Source organism: Ascidiella aspersa, chromosome 2 (genome assembly GCF_963924565.1).
Source record: "Ascidiella aspersa chromosome 2, kaAscAspe10.2, whole genome shotgun sequence".
In the NCBI taxonomy this organism is placed as follows: domain Eukaryota; kingdom Metazoa; phylum Chordata; class Ascidiacea; order Phlebobranchia; family Ascidiidae; genus Ascidiella; species Ascidiella aspersa.
The window spans coordinates 34072478-34090026 of NC_139448.1; the positions used below are offsets into that span (position 1 = coordinate 34072478).

The window sequence follows — 17549 nt, forward strand, 5'->3', positions numbered from 1 at the left end:
TAAGACGTATCTGCTCGTTGCCGATTTATATAAAAAAAGAATTTTAGCTTGTAAAAACGTAAAACTTTCATGACTTCTCATGGGATATGGTTAGTGAGGCTACCTTCTTATATGTTTTGTTGACCTTAAGTATAATTTGGGGTTGAATGAAATTAAGAAATATCCACTCGTTGCCGATTTATAAAAAAAATTAGCTCGTGAAAGCGTGTTTTCTCAAACTTCTATTACATTTTTTGTGACATGGCTAGTTTGCTTATTCTTTCCTTGTTGCTTTTTATTCGCGTTATTTGGAATTGTACAAAGGTGTGATCAATAAGCTTGAACTTTCGTTGTTCATTTACGGGTTAAAGTAATATTCGAGCCGTTAAATGTGTTTCCTCATTATCTAATGGAACATATTAAAAATGGTGGTTGTTGTAACTTTAACGGCATTCTCTACGATTGACTTGATGAATCATTTTTGGGTTAGATAAATCGTATATTTCTGCTCGTTACCGATCTGTTAAAAACGCGTTTTTAGGTTTTAAAGGATAATTTTGTTCAAACGCTTTGTTTAACTCATACCTCAATTTGTTTAACTCATACCAATTAAACCTACCAAATCTTGAACGACAAACCGTATCCTTTTTCATGACTAAATTTCGGAATATTCACTTCAAATTTATCTTTTTCTCCTCCAGGTCAACTACTCTGTTCCTGCCATCATCGTCATCCTCATCTTCATTTGCTTCCAAACCAAGGCGTTCGTCTCTCCCGACAACCTCCCTGTCCTCATCGTACTGCTCTTCCTCTACGGATACGCGATCACACCAATGATGTATCCTGCTAGTTTCTACTTCACCGTGAGTTTCATTATTTTAACAGTGCTGCTCAACCTGTGGTACCGTGGTTTCGATGCAGTTTTTGTTGTTGCTGTTACATATGGACTTCTTAGAAACGCGAAAGTCTGATTTTTTTTTACCATTTTAAAAACGAGACGTGATATGCCGAGTTTTGGTTATATGTTACACAATGTTTGTACGCGTACCTATTTTCAGTTTTTGTTAGGCTGGGCTTAGGTAACCATTAAATTAATTTTAAAGGACCCCAACTGTTTCATTCAAGTACTAACAAGAGGCTGACCGATATCACTTTTTTGGACCGATACCAATATCCGATTTTTAGGTTTTTACCGTGCGATACCCGATACCGATAAACGAATTTTAAATATACCTGAGATACAGCAATAACTTTATTTAACTGAACGCATAATACAAACTACATACAGTTTATCTACCTATTCAATTGTACAACTATTTTTTTGGCATATTAACTTTTAATGATGTGTAACACAAATAACCAAACATTATGTTAAAGCCTTTAAAATCAAAGTAAATATCGTTCCAAAATTTGAAAATTTGTTTATTTAAAAGAAATAGCTATATATTATTTCAAAAGCAAAATATCGGCAAGAAGATCGGTCTTGCCTGTAGTAAATCTAGAAAAAATACAGTGGTTTAGGGATTGAAATATCTTGGGGAATTAAATACTTCGAAAAAATGCGCTCCAAAGAATCAACATTTTATTGGAATTACATTGTGCAAAGGTTGTACTTTGTTTCCACAGGTGCCCAGTACCGCTTACGTGGTTCTCACCTGCATCAACCTCTTCATTGGAATCAACGCCAGTCTCGCCACCTTCATTCTAGAGGTGAGCGAAACACAGTGCGACTCTTTAACCTGCGTTAAAAGTAGTAAAATATACTTATATATAGTAATGCTGAGTTGTGATTCCTTTGGTATTGAAAGCCGGGCAATATGAAAATTCTTCCGCTGATTACTAGCAATAAACAACTTCAATAGCAAATTACCGCTTGGTATTGCTTAACGTTAGGCATATATTTGTTTAGAATTCAGAAATACCATTAAATATGATTTACATGATTTTTTGTGGTATCTGCATAGTATGACAGATAACTTTGAAACGTTTATAGTATCTTTCTAAATCTTTCAAAACATTTTTGTTCTGTTACCCCATTTTTACCCCAATGGCCAGTTCGCTATTCTAAAAAGCTTTCTTATTTTGTCCCGTTCCACTGCCTTTATTTAAAATATAAAACATAACAAAAAAATGCCTTAAATTACAGAATATGTCATAAATAGGATTCGTACTGCAAAAAGGCACGCCCGTTTACGTACAAACTTGCACTAAGTCAAACGTTTAATAGAGAAAAAAGTAGGTTACAGAATGTGTAAATATCAGTCTGTTGTTGATTTCAGCTTTTGGACGACCCAGTTCTTACGAATGTCAACTTCTATTTGCAACGAATCTTTCTAATATTTCCCCAGTATTGCTTGGGTAGGGCTCTTATTGACATGGGAATCAACCAAGCCTACGCCGACGCTTACGCAACATTCGGTGAGTATTGCGCAATGTAACTGTAGCAAACGCGCGTGTGTTTCAACGCTGTTTAAAGAAAACCACTAATGGTGCCCATATGTTTGCGCAATAAACTTCAACCAGCACAAACTATGAAACTTTTGGGAGGGTAATGATAATTTTGGTCAGACGTTTTATATAGAACGCAATCATGGATTTCACAAGCCCTTATATGCCAATTATTGCGTTAACGTCTTACAACGAAAAATATGTTAGAAACAATCTTCCTGATAAAGATGATGTAGATTTGCTTGACTCATTCCATTGCAACCTTTATGCTCCAAAGTTTATTGTCAGCCACTATGGAGAAAAGTCAAGAAGCAGAAAATAAATAAAGCGTTATTCGAAACGTTCAAAATGATAGTTACTTCTGTATGGGCTTTGATATTCTTATTACGTAATTCATCACAGATCCATACATACTGCAAAATGCCTAGGAATCAATTCTCTTAAAAAGATTAACATATCAAGGTTGGCGGAGTAACGTATCATGAACGCAACCAAAATAAATTATTAAAATCTACACGAGGAGTTTATTTTGTGGATCAAATTGCGATTTTTCGACCAGGCATCAACCGCTTCAAGAATCCGTTCGATTTTGACTTGGTCGGCAGAAACCTGCTGGCTCTGGCGGTCGAAGGCACCTTCTTCTTCATACTGACCGTCTTCATTCAGTACAAGTAAGCACTTCATTGTATAGAAAACCTGAAAAGGACATTTCGTTGTCCTTTAAATAAGTGTTAGGTCGAAATTTTTTGTTAGGTCGAAATTCTCTTTAACGTTACCAAGCCTAGTTAATCGTTAACATAGTTTTGACTTCAGTTTTTAAATTACCCTTTTTCTTGTAAACTGAACTTTCAAGATAGAAATCGCTTCTTGGAATTACAAAATTATAGCTGTAATGGATAAATTAATTTAGTATCGTAAACCATCTAAGTACAAATACCAATTACGGGACTTGGCATCTGGTATTTAACGTTTGCATCCATTTATTTTAAATATAGCTTTGGCGACTAAAAACTAATGGATCCGATCCGATACTGAAATCTTTATCAGTGTACAGGAATTTGACATTTGACCGTTTGACCGCAAGTAATAGAATGCTTACGCAATTAAGTCATAAAGCACTTACATCAAAATGCGCTTAAGCAAACTTACTGTTAATCTTAACAGCGAACTGAGATTTTAGAAGACCGCAATTATTTCTTTTCACCAGATGTAACAATCACTGTAGCTGTAGATAAAGCCATATTTTAAAAGATAGGTGAAGAAATTTAACAGATAAAATACCATAAAAAATGCTGTGCCTGTCAAATTGTCTTCCTTCTTTTCAAGGTTCTTTCTCAAGAAGAGCGCCGGAGGAGATATCAGCTCCTTTCCTCCGTCCCTGGAGAGCCTGGACTCGGATGTGCTCCAGGAGAGGCAGAAGATGATCCATGGACGAAGCGCTGACGATGTACTCCGGGTCAAGGGACTCTCAAAGATCTACAAGACGAGGAAGACAAAGAAACCGCTTTTGGCTGTCGATAGGTGACTTGAAATATTTTTTCTAGTACCTGTTTGCTTTGTTGTTTTGTTTTGAATCGTTTTTCTTAAATATTACATTATCCCTCATTTCTTCATTAAAATGACATGTTTTTTTATTCTATGAATGCAGTTTTAAGTAACTTTGAAATACGTTTCACCACCATTTTTTTTTGTACCGGTTTCGTTCGTTTTTTCGTTTTTAATAAATATTATATTCTCTTTATTTCCAAACTTTAAGTTCTTTATTAAGTTTGCATGTTTGTTTTTTTATTCTATGAATGTAGTTTTGTCAAGCAACTGAGAATTACGTTTTACCAATTTTTACAAAAGGCGACTCCTTTAAGATACTAGGAGTCGCTTTACCACATATATCTCAATTATAAACCTTTTATTTTCCCTATAACTATTGAGATATGTTGTTTGAAGCGCCTCAGACAAAACGTTTCTTCTATAATTGCCCAACTCGATTCAATTTACCATATATTATCTCTATTACTAACTTTCTAAATTTCTTTCAAAATACGTTAGATCCCATATTGCGAACCTACATCGTTAAAATTCTAGAGATTTTAATCTGTCTTAAACAGCCTATTCGACCAGAATATTTTTTGACATTTCGAAACTCAATACTTTTCTCACTCCTAAGAACGATTTCTTTCACCATTTGGGCTTCAATTTGTCAAATTATTTCTGTTTTAGGCCATAAATTTAACTCAACGCCATCCAACCACCATAACCCCCTTTAATTTCCCCCAAATCTTTCCAGAATGCACGTTGGAGTTCCAAAGGGCGAGTGCTTCGGTCTTCTCGGGGTCAACGGCGCCGGTAAGACCACCACCTTCAAGATGCTGACGGGAGACACGGACCCCAGTGGAGGCGACGCTATGATCTGTGGTCACAGCATCCTACACAACATGAGAGACGCGCAACAGAACACAGGATACTGCCCGCAGTTCGAAGCACTCAACAGTCTGCTTACAGGTAAAGATGAACAAACTGTTATGGCAGTGGTTCTCAACCGGGGTGCCGCGGCGAATGCTTACTGGTGCCGATAGGTATTTAAGAATTTTAAAGAATCTGATTTTTGCTCAATTGGTAAGATTCTTGATACAACTATTTGTGTACGGTTAGAGACCATTATATCAAATGACATTTCCTTCATGTTTTAAGTTGATTGTGTGGTTCAAGTTCCATTTATGGTGACATTTCAGTTAAGTATTCAACGAAAATTCCGGTTGTGGTGCCAAAAATCTATTCATTATTTTTAAGGGGTGCCGTTAGCCATAAAAGGTTGAGAATCACTGGGTTAGTCGTACAAGCTATTATAGTGTAGTTGTTGTTCGGGCGATATTTAAACCCGCGACCTTTGGAACTTTTGACTCTGAAATTGCCAGGGCTAGGGCTTGTTGTGGACCCTTGATATTTAGAACATGCTGTTATTATGTGTGCTAGATAATCATAATTTTCTTTCGAATAAAAGAATCCAACTGAATCCGAATTGTGAAAAGCTAACGATTCTGGTTGCACTTCAATGATAAAGATTAAACTGAGTACAGAATTATGTAAACGAAAAACAGTTTGTTTGGATGGATGTTACATAATAACTAAGAAATAATTTCATTCGAATGTAGATACTATAATATATTTATCGTGTAACATCCAAACGAACTAATTTTTGAGTTACTAATTTCCTTACTTAGTTTAATCTCTAGGTGTGCACTGTGCAAGACCCGTATTTTTACCGAAGTAGGCTAATGGTTGCAAATAAGATGTTTTTGCGGTAATAATGCTTAAGTTGGATTTGAAACCGCGACCCTAGGAATTTGCAGTCATTACTGACTTAAAACAGTTTGAAGTTTGTTTAAGTTTTTAGGCGTATTTTTCGCATTGAAAGCGATAAAGACGTACGAAACAAACTAAGCGAGTAGAGTTAAGACACAAAAATAAAAAAAGTAAAAAAAAAACAAAGTAGAATCAGCGTATAAATAAAGAGCTTGGCCCGGCAATTCAAAAACGTCGTATTACTCAAATGACCCCAATGAAAATTCTTAATCCGTAATATATAGATTTTGTCAAATATTACTGTTTCGGGACTTTTTATTGAAATCATCAGACATAATTTACGTACATACAAAAAGTTAGTCAAAGTAACTAATTTCAGCCGAGCATTTTCGCGGTAAACCTGATATTGGGTCAGTTGTCCCTTTAAGGGGCTTTTTCTAGGGATAGGCTACAAACTCAAATCACCTTAAGGTAATGCTGGAGTTATTAAAATGCGGGAGAGGATTTGGGAAAATCCCTGTCGGTGTCCTTGAAGTTTTTATTGTTGTTACTTAGTTAGTGTTAGGTGTCTTAATTGTAACAAGTGTACTCATGGCAGAGTTGAAACTAAGCATCTTTGAGTGTTTTTGGTCGCCTTTATATTTATATCCTCATTAAAAAGTCCTTTGTTTGAATTTATTTTGTGCAGCTTAAGTTATGTGATTTAAAAGTCTTGCTGTGAAACAAATTTGAACTATTTGTTATGTAGTGTATCATGGCATTTATCTTCCAATTATATTCAAAACACGTAGAGTGACTCTTTTTTAGGTCTTTCAATACCAATAATTTGTTTAAATTTAGGAACACTAAATACAGATCTGTTCATAATCTTCAGTAGAAAAAGAGGATAAATGGTAAAAGTAAGCCAATAAAAGAATGAATCTTTTATCATTTATTTGGGCCACTCTTTTTGTATTGTTTAAATTCCTTTGAATATGTTTCTAAATTATGTAGTAAACTTGTATAGGCTTCTATTTACTCAGCCGAACAATTATTTTTGCCGTTATTTTTTTTTGGGTTTCATATGGTTTGCTATGGCATGTTTCAGACCGATTTTTGTCCGAAGCTTTATAGACATCGTGGAACCTTCAAATTTTCAGACATGGCGTAGAGTGGTATGTAGGTGCTTTGTAGAAGTTTATGAGGCTGCACCCCCAGGGACCTTTGCTTGGGGGGCAAAAACCTGAAGTATTGCGTTTTAGCTCTCTGTAGCTAGCGACTGCCATCTAGTTATAGTAATTCAAAAAATTAAACTTGTTGTTTCATGGCTAAAGAAGTTACCCCGACAATTGAGTTTGTAACGATGATATTTATAATAAAAATACTATTGTTTGCTACAATCTGGGTAAAGCCATATCCAATAACGGCTTTAAACAAATAAATTTGCCAAGTCATTGTAAACAGAATCAGACCGGTTTACGTAATATCACCGTTTTAAGAATAAAGGGTGTTATTTTAACTGGGAATTTCCCAGGTGAACCATTGGGTTTTAATTGTCGTACGTTTTTAAATAATTCCCAATAAATTTTGGGTAAATATCCCCTTACCGACTTTCCTTAAATGTAACCTAAAAAAATACTGCTTTGTTCTAAAGTACAAGTATACAACTTTTCTTAAGATGCTGTGTCGAATGTAAGAAAATTGTGCTGTACTAATAATATTATATGAAAAATTATTTATATCTATTAATAAAAATAAAATCGGGTCTTGTGTGGTAAATAAATTTTCAATAAGTTATTGATGCTTGGTTATTAAATATATAAAACATTTATTTTAGTAAACCGCCACAAATTGTATTGGAATGCTGTTTCGCATACTAATTAAAAATTCGATATAAGAATAATGAACACAGAACATTGCCGTGTTGAAAATATGTGTTATGAGAAGTTAACTTTCACAACGTAGGCGCCTGGGTACTGTTGAATCGGGGATATTAAAACAGCAAACACAGCCTTATTGACTGTCTGCCTTATTGAGCAATGTTTCCTTTTTAGGAGATTTTTTCTCCACGTCAAGCATATGCCTTGCATAAACAGAATCAAACGATTGCACAGCGATGGCTTTTATTACTAAATCTAAAACATTTTGATAGATGTCTAAACATGCAAATAAATAGCGGTCAAAAGCAGTACACACAGTTTAACGGAAGCTGCAAATCGAGCTTTAGGTCCCAAGTTGTTTCCGTTTGGCACTGTGTTGTGTACTTTAAGATAGAAGCAGGTATAAATATACTACATAAAAGCATTTAACCATTGCGTCAAAAGCTCTTGGTAACATCAGCATAACGTTTTAACAAAGGGGGTTGCCAAATCACGACTTGTTGTGTCGTTTTAAACCGACCTACTGTCTAAAAAAATAGGCCTAAAACAATGTATTTTATAAAACTAATGTAACACCAAGTTGTCAGACGTTAATTATCTGTGATTACGTTATTAACGTTTAACATCTAAACCAGGCTGTTTCCCACCCTACGTCTAATATTTACTGAAATAAAAGTGAAACCCCTCTGTGCGTCACTTCTCATTCTTAAACCCAATATTTCGTCATTTTAATATCGTTAGTTAATTTTGTTTTAGCCGTTTTTGCTTTGTCATACAAAGTTGCCTGGCCTTAACGACAGTTATAATGGGTTATTTTTTTAATTTAATTACACAAAGTTAGTTTTTACAACATCGAAATGAGTAAATCTTTTTTCCAGTAAACCAGTCCCTTAATAAATAAGTTTGGCGACCCGATCTTTAGATAACTAACTAACAAAACAAAAAAGGCAAAAAAATATAAAACAAAACAGCCATTTGAAAGGAAAATGTTATAGATTTGACGACCCCTTCTTCAAAAAAAGATAACCTAACCTAAAAATAAACGAAAGCAAACAAAAAAAACAAAAAAAAGCATCAACTGAAAAAAACGATTATACATTGGAAGGCGGCACTTGATTGAGTGGAACAGCAGAAGCAGTTTGTACAGGCACCGTATATTCCGAGGACTGTCGCGAATGGCTGCTTCCAGATTCGGCCTTCCTGACATTACTAGAACTGCAAACATTTGCCGCAGACTTTGACTTCTTGCCGCTAAATTTGTTGTACGCCATGCAGCTGGCAGCCGCAAACAAGCAGAACCCTAGCCCCAATGTAGCGAACATCCAAGGCTGATGTTGAGTTGACTTCGCCTCTGGTTCATCTCCAGTCACCTGGCCTGTGCGAATCCCACGTTTTTCTTCACGGCTGGCGTTCATAGATTGTTCTAGAACCAGCACCCGTTCTTCGAGTCGCGCGATTTTGTCGTCTTTTTCCTTCAGCTTTGGCGCGAGCACGAACAGTTCAATGTGAACTTCTGCGATTGAAAACAAAACTTATTTTATTCGAAACATATTTGTTAATCCAGTTTAATCGTAAACAAACAGAATTCTTATCTGTTACAATTACATAAACTTATACCACAGTAACATGTGTAACTTATTCAAATAGAATATAAAACAACAATGTTATATAAAACAAGTACATAGAATAATGATAATAATAAACGTATTAGCATAGTAAGCAACTGTAACTGAAAGATCAACAAGCTATAATACAAAGGCTGGAGCTCCTCACTGCTTGAAGCACAAACACAATTGAAGGACAAACTAACATTAAATTCACAGCAGTCCAACACATGAAATAAACCACATGAGAGACTGAACACTGTATTAGACGTTATAAAAGCATCAAAGCCCATACGTAAGTATATAGATGACATTATGTGAAGGTTTAAAGCGTTTACTCAGTGCCACGCAATAATATATATAAAAGCTGTAAATTTAAATTGAAATACTTGAAAAAATTGAACTCTAAGTCAAAACTTCACAAAACAGAATCCCAGCGAAAACTATTTTTTAAGAAAAAAAAAAAAAAAACACAGCAAAATAAGCTAAAAAAACGATCGATCAGAAATTCGCAGTAACAAAACAGCTCTAGAATAATTAAATAGCTTACTTGGACAGGTGTTCCAACAGTAGTTTTGATCCAAATCGACCCTACACACTTCACTGCAGTTGCGACAGTCCCCGTTAAAAAGATACTGGTCTGCGTTACACGCTGCGGCCAATGCTTTGTCGTTTTTAATTTCTTTCCGTGCAATATCTTTCATTCGCTCGTCCCGCGCATGATTGGCGGCTGAAATGCAGGGCGCGAAACCTGCCAGCAGCAAACACGCAAAGCTCAAAAAGTGCATTTCGTGGCTGAAATGAGTTTTCGAATACAGTAGGTGAAGAAGCAGTCTTAAACAGTTTGTCAACCGAATTCGTAACTTTTAGTCTTCGATTTCAAAAAATAAAGGGGGGCACTTATTAACAGGCGAAATTTAGTCTTCGATTTCAAAAAATAAAGCCACAGTGCTACAGATGAACATATTTTCAACGAATAACTGGACGCTAGCTTGAAGCCTGTTAATAAGCGCCTTCCACGTTAAAATCACCGTTCGGGAATCCCCTGGAGAATTCCCTGGGACAAAACGGCCACCGTTCGGGTATGGCTGTTCTCAAATATTGACAAGACGATAAGTCAGATTTCTCAACTTGACGGAAAAACATGTTGGTGTTGTTGTAATTAGTTGTCAATCGCTTTTATAGATATTTCAGTCTATCGTAGTTGTTGTGATTCTTTTTATTTTTAATCCGGTTTATTCGTGATATGATCAACAAACAAACAAAAAAGTAAATAAAGTAAAAGAAAATCTGATGGTGAACCCAAACGTTTGTCGGGGACTATGAACTAAAATTAGAAAAAAACATGCTATTCTTTGTTATTAGTTAATTTTTTTTAAATCCTATTGAAAGTTTTGTGCTTACTTGGTTTAGTTCCGGTTTATCTGTCAAGTAATTTAAGAAGTAAAAACGAATAATAAAGCAGGGGTTCTTAAACTGGGTGAGGGGGGCGTTAATCCTCGCGAGTAGTGGGCGCAGAAAAACTAAAAAAAAAGTGGGACACGGCCTAAAAAGTCCAAGAACTTCTGTAGGGAATGGGTATCACCATTGTGTAACAAACGAGTTTTGGCATTGTCAAACAAACAGCGGAAGTATTGACTTAAGAGTGGCTGTTGTGTGGCCGGGATCGTGTTTCTCAAATCACGGGGTAACACATGATGACATACTCCGGTGTTCCGGTTGTTCTAGGGCTCTATGTGCAGTTTCAACGCCGCTTGCCGAGCTTGGGCAAACACCAGCTATTATTTGAGCGAATTTACGCTCTCACTGTCCTGGCTGTTAGTCGCAATAAAAAGGCGATGCGTTTTGTTTTTGTATTTCTTTATCCAGTGTTCCTCAACCCATAGGTCCAAATCTAAAATTGGGAAAAGGGTTGGTTTGCGAACATTTTTTAAGAAACCTTAAATAATATTATTAAAAAAGGTGATAACAAAATTTTTGAAATGAACTTCTCTACAAATTAAGAGCTCTGTATAAAAAGACTTACCCTCAAAATACCTCCAGCACACTTTCTTTTAATGTTTGAACCGCAGTTTAAAAATACAAGAAAACACTTGTGAATCGCGAAATGTCGATTTTATGGAATATATTGACCATAATATTTTCATTTGAAACCATTCTGTTCCCCAAATTTGGTCAAAAAAACTAATTTCCCTTACAGGTCGTGAGCACCTTCAGTTTTACGCCAAGCTGCGTGGAGTTCCACCCGAGGACGTTGACAAGGTTGCCGACTGGGGAATCGAAAACTTCGGGCTCAAGATGTACGCCACGAAATGCGCCGGAACTTACAGTGGAGGAAATAAAAGAAAGCTGTCGGCAGCCATCGCATTCATTGGATGCCCGCCCGTTGTATTTCTGGTGAGCTTTATTTTTTATTTAAGTAATTTTGTACGAGGTGTGCCTGACAGATTTGGACAACTGGACTTACTTAGACTTTTTTAATTAGATTAAAATCAGAGCATTTCACTTTTAGATTTGGAACTGGGTATTTTTAGTTTTCTCTTATAATATGAGAATTACCTAAAACCAAAATTTAAACTAGAACTTTACTAGTATTACATTTAATCGTTCACAATTTAAAGTGGTGAAGAGAGGCAGTGAGCAACAATACTGTAAGCAAGGAATGTTTATTTTCCGTTCGCGTTAAATAAACAAAAGCATAACAAGAAACTGATCATGCGCCATATCGGCCGAAGCAGCAATTGTTCCGAGGGTTTTTTTAAGGTTTGGTTTGGGTGACCGCTAAGTAGTTTTAAGAGACCGCAAGTGTTTCATTTAAATACCAAAAAGTTGCAAGTCCAAAATTTGGGAAACCGCTGGAGAAATTTTGGAGACCGTTTCGGTCCAAGCCCAAAACACCTTAAAAAAACACTGGTTCCGATGAACTTTCCAGTCAGCTACAGGGTCATAAAAAACCCTAACAACTGTAAAAGCGTTTTCAATACCTTGATTCGTAAAAAAACTTTTTTATCGGTTGTTCCTGGTTACAATATTTCGCTTTTTCAGTTTAAACAGTTCTAAGGTTGAAAAACTGATGTTAATTAAAGTATGAGGCTTTGTTTTATCGCTTTTCGTAGGCCTCTTTGCGTCAACGAAGTGTAGCGTTGCAAAATAAAAAGACTAAGCGGTTTAAAATTAAAAATAAATGCACCTTAAAAACTGTAAAAACATTTTAAAAACCTTTAATTTTAAAAGGCCGAGAAAAAACTTATATAATTACATTTTAAGCTTTTGTTCAGGACGAACCTACAGCGGGAATGGACCCGATGTCCCGTCGTTTCCTGTGGGGTCGCATAGCCGAGGCTGTTCGCGGCGGCAGATGCATAGTCCTAACCTCACACAGCATGGAAGAATGTGAAGCCCTATGCTCACGTCTTGCTATTATGGTGAACGGCAGATTCCAATGCATAGGCTCGCCCCAGCACCTGAAGAACCGCTATGGCGAAGGCTACTCCCTCAGTCTGAAGGCTTCTGCGGCCTGCACCGATACCTCTGCTCTTGAGGCTTTTGTCACCAAAGCCTTCCCTACATCGCTGCTTAAGGAAAAGCACAGCAGCATGTTTCTGGTAAGCGCTTTTTTTTATAGGCTTTAAACAGGTTTTTAAACTTAATTGTACTGTTGTTTTGGTTGGGCGGAGCCCTTATGTCTCTAAAAAGTTAAAAATTAAAAACTCCTTATTTTAATTTTTAATTGATATTCGTTTTTGTTTTTTTTAATTCAAATTTTTATCTAATTCGAAAAAACACAAATGTAATTATAATATTAGTCTAATTTGGAAAAACTGTAATTTTTTAGTTTTGATTCTAATTTAATTTTTAAAAGGTAAAATAAATCTAGTTGTCCAACTGTGCGTCGTAGTTTCAATAACTACGAGGTACAAAGTACGTGCCGGTAATTTGGCTGAACAACCTTTGGACTTTATTACGTCACAGACTAACAAAGCTTCCATCATTCATTCGAATGCTTTGTCCGCTTTATGTTACCATTTGTGACTTTAAGCTGTGCGCGATGTGTTGGGCAGACACGCATAGCTCCCGGACGGTAAATCCCCCGGTATTTTGGCATAAAAATTACCCACATGATATTTTGCGCTTTTTTACATTGGCGTCAGGTCAGGTGAGCGTGGTGGCCATTCAGAGCTACCTAAAAAACGTTTAATAACTGTAAGCCTACTTTTGGCCCACCCTGTGTTTGGCGCTTTAGTTTATTGATTGCTTTGAAAAGCAGGTGATGTTTACACTGCTTTTACACTGAAGGTGATATGAGTTCAATAATGTTTAAAGCTAATATTTAATTTTTTGTCTAAAGACTCTGAAACAGTGGTTCCTAAACCTTTTTTTACACATCCCCCTTAAAATTTTTGGGCATTGCGTAAACGTTGGCATCGTATTTTTAGAGATGACGTTATAAAATAATAGACTTAAAAAACCTTCTGTTTTCGGTGCAACAAATGTGAAACTGAATTGAAGTTTAAATACTTTCAAGGAGAAGGCGCAAAACCATTTTTTTTAAACTATTTTATTTTGTTAATGTAATTTTATTGTTTAATTACACATCAAGTTTCAAATTAAGCCATCGTGGACTCATTAAACTAGTTTACGCACCCTCAAGGGGCCAACGGACCCCAACGATAAGCTTACAAATTCTACCGTTGCTCCCAAAGAAAAATTGAAGGATCTTTATTTTGTGTAGGGTATATTTAGGTCTTTTAAGTGCTTTTATATGATTTAATCGCTTATAAAACATTCGCCTTTAAAAAATAATACAGCGACACAGAGGATAAAAAGTCAATAAAAGCGGGTGAAAGTATCACAAAAACACTAATAATTAGGTTTATATTTCAAGGACTAAGTATTAGGTTCCAGTCTTCTGGCCGGGGCTGCGGAGTCGGTTAAAAGCAATCCAAATCCGACTCCGGCCAAAAAATTGAACCCGAGTGTCCAAATTCTCAATTTTGTCGAGTCCCGAGTGCGGCGCTGACTGTACAGCCTGCGTGCATTCCACCATTTACGCTTCTAAACAAGGTGGTGGATATACAGCCAATCAACTCATAGGGTTGTCGTATAACTCATCCACCCACAATACATGATTGGAAAATATTCAACCTTTACAATTTTTAGTTTGCGGCCTATCAGTTTCAAATATTTGTATTGCACATACGCACTTCGGACTCGGGCGGGACGGTGGTTTTACGCAATCTTACTCGAGTCCGACTCCAGCAAATAACCCGACCCTGTCGAATACTGATTCTGGCTTCGCAGCCCTGCTTCTAACGGTTCTAATTATTGCAACCCAAAGCGGGATTAAATATAAAGCTCGACATCATCACTTAAACTTGTAATTTACTCCTCAGTATCAAATCCCGCTGAACGATGCCAAGCTCTCCTACATATTCGAGACACTTGAGGGAAGCAAGGAGCAGTATCAGATCGAGGATTATTCCATCAGCCAGACAACATTGGACGAGGTAAGTCGAAACCTTAAACAATAACTTACTTAGTTCAATTTAGTCGCTAGATGTTCCCTTAGTGTTGTAGAAAGGCAATTCTGAAATGAGTCACATTAAAACTTCTGCAAAATACCTGAGTCAAGTTTGTTCTTGGGTCACATCAAATCACTGGCATTAAAAAAACAAATGTAAAACTATTAAAATTGATATATCAAGCAACATGCTTTACGTGTGGGGTTAAGTTAAGTAATTTGCACCAAATGCCCACACCAAGTGAAGCCATTACGACACTGTGTTTCCTTCAGGTGTTTAGCACAGCTGTTCAAAAGCAATGAAATACAAATTAGTTCTAAGAAACATATTGTAAGCCCTTGGAGTTGTTCACCACAGGTCTCTGATAGAAGGCAAATCCGTTTTAAATATCATCATACAACGTTATTTTTCCCAGGTCTTCAAATCAAAATTATCATTTCCAAAAAAACGTATTATAAGCCCTTAGGCCCCTAACCCTAAACCTAAAACACAAGTCTCTGAATGAAGCCAAGCCCATATAACATGTGATCCTACAATGTTGTTTTCCCAAGGTCTTCAGAAAAATCCGTTTTAAAACAACGTATCGTAAGCCCCTATGGTACACCACAGGTCTCTGACAGAAGCAACACCCATTTTAAACATAATCCTACAACGTAATTTTCCCAGGTCTTCGTCAACTTTGCCAAAATGCAAACGGACGGGCTTGAAGATGAATACGGACTGCAAGCGAAACCCATTCAGGGAGACCTCCCTGGACTTGCAGGACACGATAACGTTATAGTGCTGGAGAATGTGGAGTCCACCAACCCATATGTATAAGGGGCACCGGCCTGAACTTTAAGTTTCTTTGATGTCCAGTGTTTTTCTAGTATTTTAAACGCTTTATTCTGCGGATGTCGCACTTTAATTGGTGTTGTCGTAACTAGGGATGTCCGATAATATCGGGTCGAAGCCGATACCCGATACACGATAACAAGTGCTACAATCCGTACCCGTCCAATATTAGAATAATTTTTGCATTGCAGTCATGTTTTACCAACCTGCTTGTAGTTTTTTACCTAAAATGGCCAATTCCTTTGGTAATTTTTCTTTAAAAAGTAAAGATAAACATTAAACAGACTTTAAACGGAAAACCGAGTTTCGGTCTAACACCATGAAAATTTTTATAATTATATCCATTTGTTTTTCTTATTTTTGACAGAAGTCACGTCATTTGGTATCTAACAGTTCGCGGTAGTTTTTGCCCAAATATCGAGTGTCGGTATCCAGTAGGTCCAGTTTTTTTTTAAGGTGTTTTGGGCTTGGACCGAAACGGTCCCCCAAATTTCTCCGGCGGTTTCCCAAATTTCGGACTTGCAACTTTTTGGTATTTAAATGAAATACTTGCGGTCTCTTAAAACTACTTAGCGGTCACCCAAACCACCAAACTTTAAAAAAAAACCTGTCAGTATTGATATCGAACAGATTATCAAGTGTCGGACAACCCTAGTAGTTACAGCGTCCTCTGTTTTTAGTATTTATCCACTGCACTGCGTTGGTTGTCGCTTTACTGGCCAATTTTCTATGCGCTTTACGTGTTTATTTTTCGGTGTTTGTTCCAATCAAGACATTTGAAGAGATTATCACTTTGTTAATCTTGCCTTTGGTTTCCAAAGCGCATCAGATTAAAAGTTTTTCCTGATTCATAATTTCAGTATTATTGACTATTGTTTCAATTTTTGCACCAAATCATTTTTCCAGGCCAATCAGGGGATTTGTATTTATAATTACGTAATTTTATCGCATTTCATCACCGAGTAATTTAGCTTTGCTTAGGAGAAGCCTCATGAGTTCTGATTTAGATCTTTACATGCTGTAAACTTGTATGTTTTTAGTATAGTTTCATATCCTTGATCATGTAGTTTCGATTTGCACTTCTGAAATGCACTCTGTTGTTTTTGCTGTCCCAACAAGTTTCGTGCACACTGCATACGTCGTAGTGTTTTTGTTCAAGTTGCACGGGATAACATGGTCGTCTTAAAACAAATGTGTACAACCTTTTTCCTGCTACCATTTGCATTATAAACTTAATTTTATTTAAGGCAGATATGATAAATTCGTGTTATAAATATACGACCTTAATACTTTAAAACGTGTAAGGTTTTTGGTAAACTTATCAAAATGCCTGGCCACAATAAATTATAATTGGACGTACTTGTGATTATAGACAAAATGAATAATTTCTGTACGACTGTAAGGTTTTGGGTTGCGCTCCTTTGGGTTTTTGTTGATATGCTGTAGATTGTTTGTGGTGTTTTTTTACACATAACTTTCACTGAAATATGCAAATCCAGCATACGTCGCACTTAATGCGTTTTGAGAGCGTTGACATTTGTTTAGATAGAATATACGGCTTCTAGTTTTGCTTTTAAAATCGACCGTCACTGTTCTTTCTTGAAAGAGTTCCGTAGCGATTGTACAATCTTTTTCAGTATATCTTAAGTCGTGACGTGTGTTTACTGTTTACGGCTTAGTTGTTTTATTTGCTTAAAGTGTACATAAGCCTATGGGATTGTTTTGGTGAGACTATATTTTTGCAATTTCAATGCATTACATTCCTATCAAAGAGACATTTTTCCTTCAATGCACTTTTATCATCATCCCGTCCGTTTAGAATTGATACTCAAAATTAGAATTGATACTCAAAAAAAAAAATTAAGTATAAAATATGCCATCCAATTATATGCATAGGTACTATCCTTTTTTCACATTGGAATTATTCGCTGAGGTCCGTCCCCTCATTTGCTTACTGAAATTGTCATAACATGCCTACAAACTGTATTTACTTCATTATATTC

General features: G+C 36.3%; 2 protein-coding genes across 2 annotated transcripts in view; one reads left to right on the forward strand and one right to left on the reverse strand.

Annotated features, from left to right (window-relative positions):
* The window catches only part of LOC146165437 (phospholipid-transporting ATPase ABCA1-like), a 66192-nt gene extending 48815 nt beyond the window's left edge, over positions 1 to 17377 (forward strand). The window contains exons 39-48 of the mRNA XM_083382951.1: positions 681 to 842; positions 1606 to 1689; positions 2259 to 2397; positions 2987 to 3098; positions 3754 to 3948; positions 4712 to 4926; positions 11391 to 11587; positions 12469 to 12795; positions 14584 to 14697; positions 15379 to 17377. Of these exons, the coding sequence (XP_083239077.1) occupies positions 681 to 842; positions 1606 to 1689; positions 2259 to 2397; positions 2987 to 3098; positions 3754 to 3948; positions 4712 to 4926; positions 11391 to 11587; positions 12469 to 12795; positions 14584 to 14697; positions 15379 to 15531 (1698 nt within the window). The 3' untranslated portion in view covers positions 15532 to 17377. The remainder of the gene's footprint in view (positions 1 to 680; positions 843 to 1605; positions 1690 to 2258; positions 2398 to 2986; positions 3099 to 3753; positions 3949 to 4711; positions 4927 to 11390; positions 11588 to 12468; positions 12796 to 14583; positions 14698 to 15378) is intronic.
* LOC146165438 (uncharacterized) lies at positions 7813 to 10152 on the reverse strand. Its single transcript, XM_083382953.1, has 2 exons — positions 9741 to 10152; positions 7813 to 9099 (listed from the first exon to the last, which is right to left on the reverse strand). The coding sequence occupies exons 1-2, from the start codon at positions 9976 to 9978 to the stop codon at positions 8678 to 8680; spliced, it is 660 nt and encodes a 219-aa protein (XP_083239079.1). The 5' UTR covers positions 9979 to 10152; the 3' UTR covers positions 7813 to 8677.
* Positions 17378 to 17549: the final 172 nt, after the last annotated feature.

What these genes read in the sequence shown, in the direction of transcription:
- LOC146165438 (XM_083382953.1), bottom strand. Translation starts at nt 9,978, where the DNA reads ATGCACTTTTTGAGCTTTGCGTGTTTGCTGCTGGCAGGTTTCGCGCCC. An exon ending in CTGTTGGAACACCTGTCCAA is followed by an intron (nt 9,100 to 9,740) that starts GTAAGCTATTTA and finishes TTTCAATCGCAG; the next exon opens with AAGTTCACATTGAACTGTTC.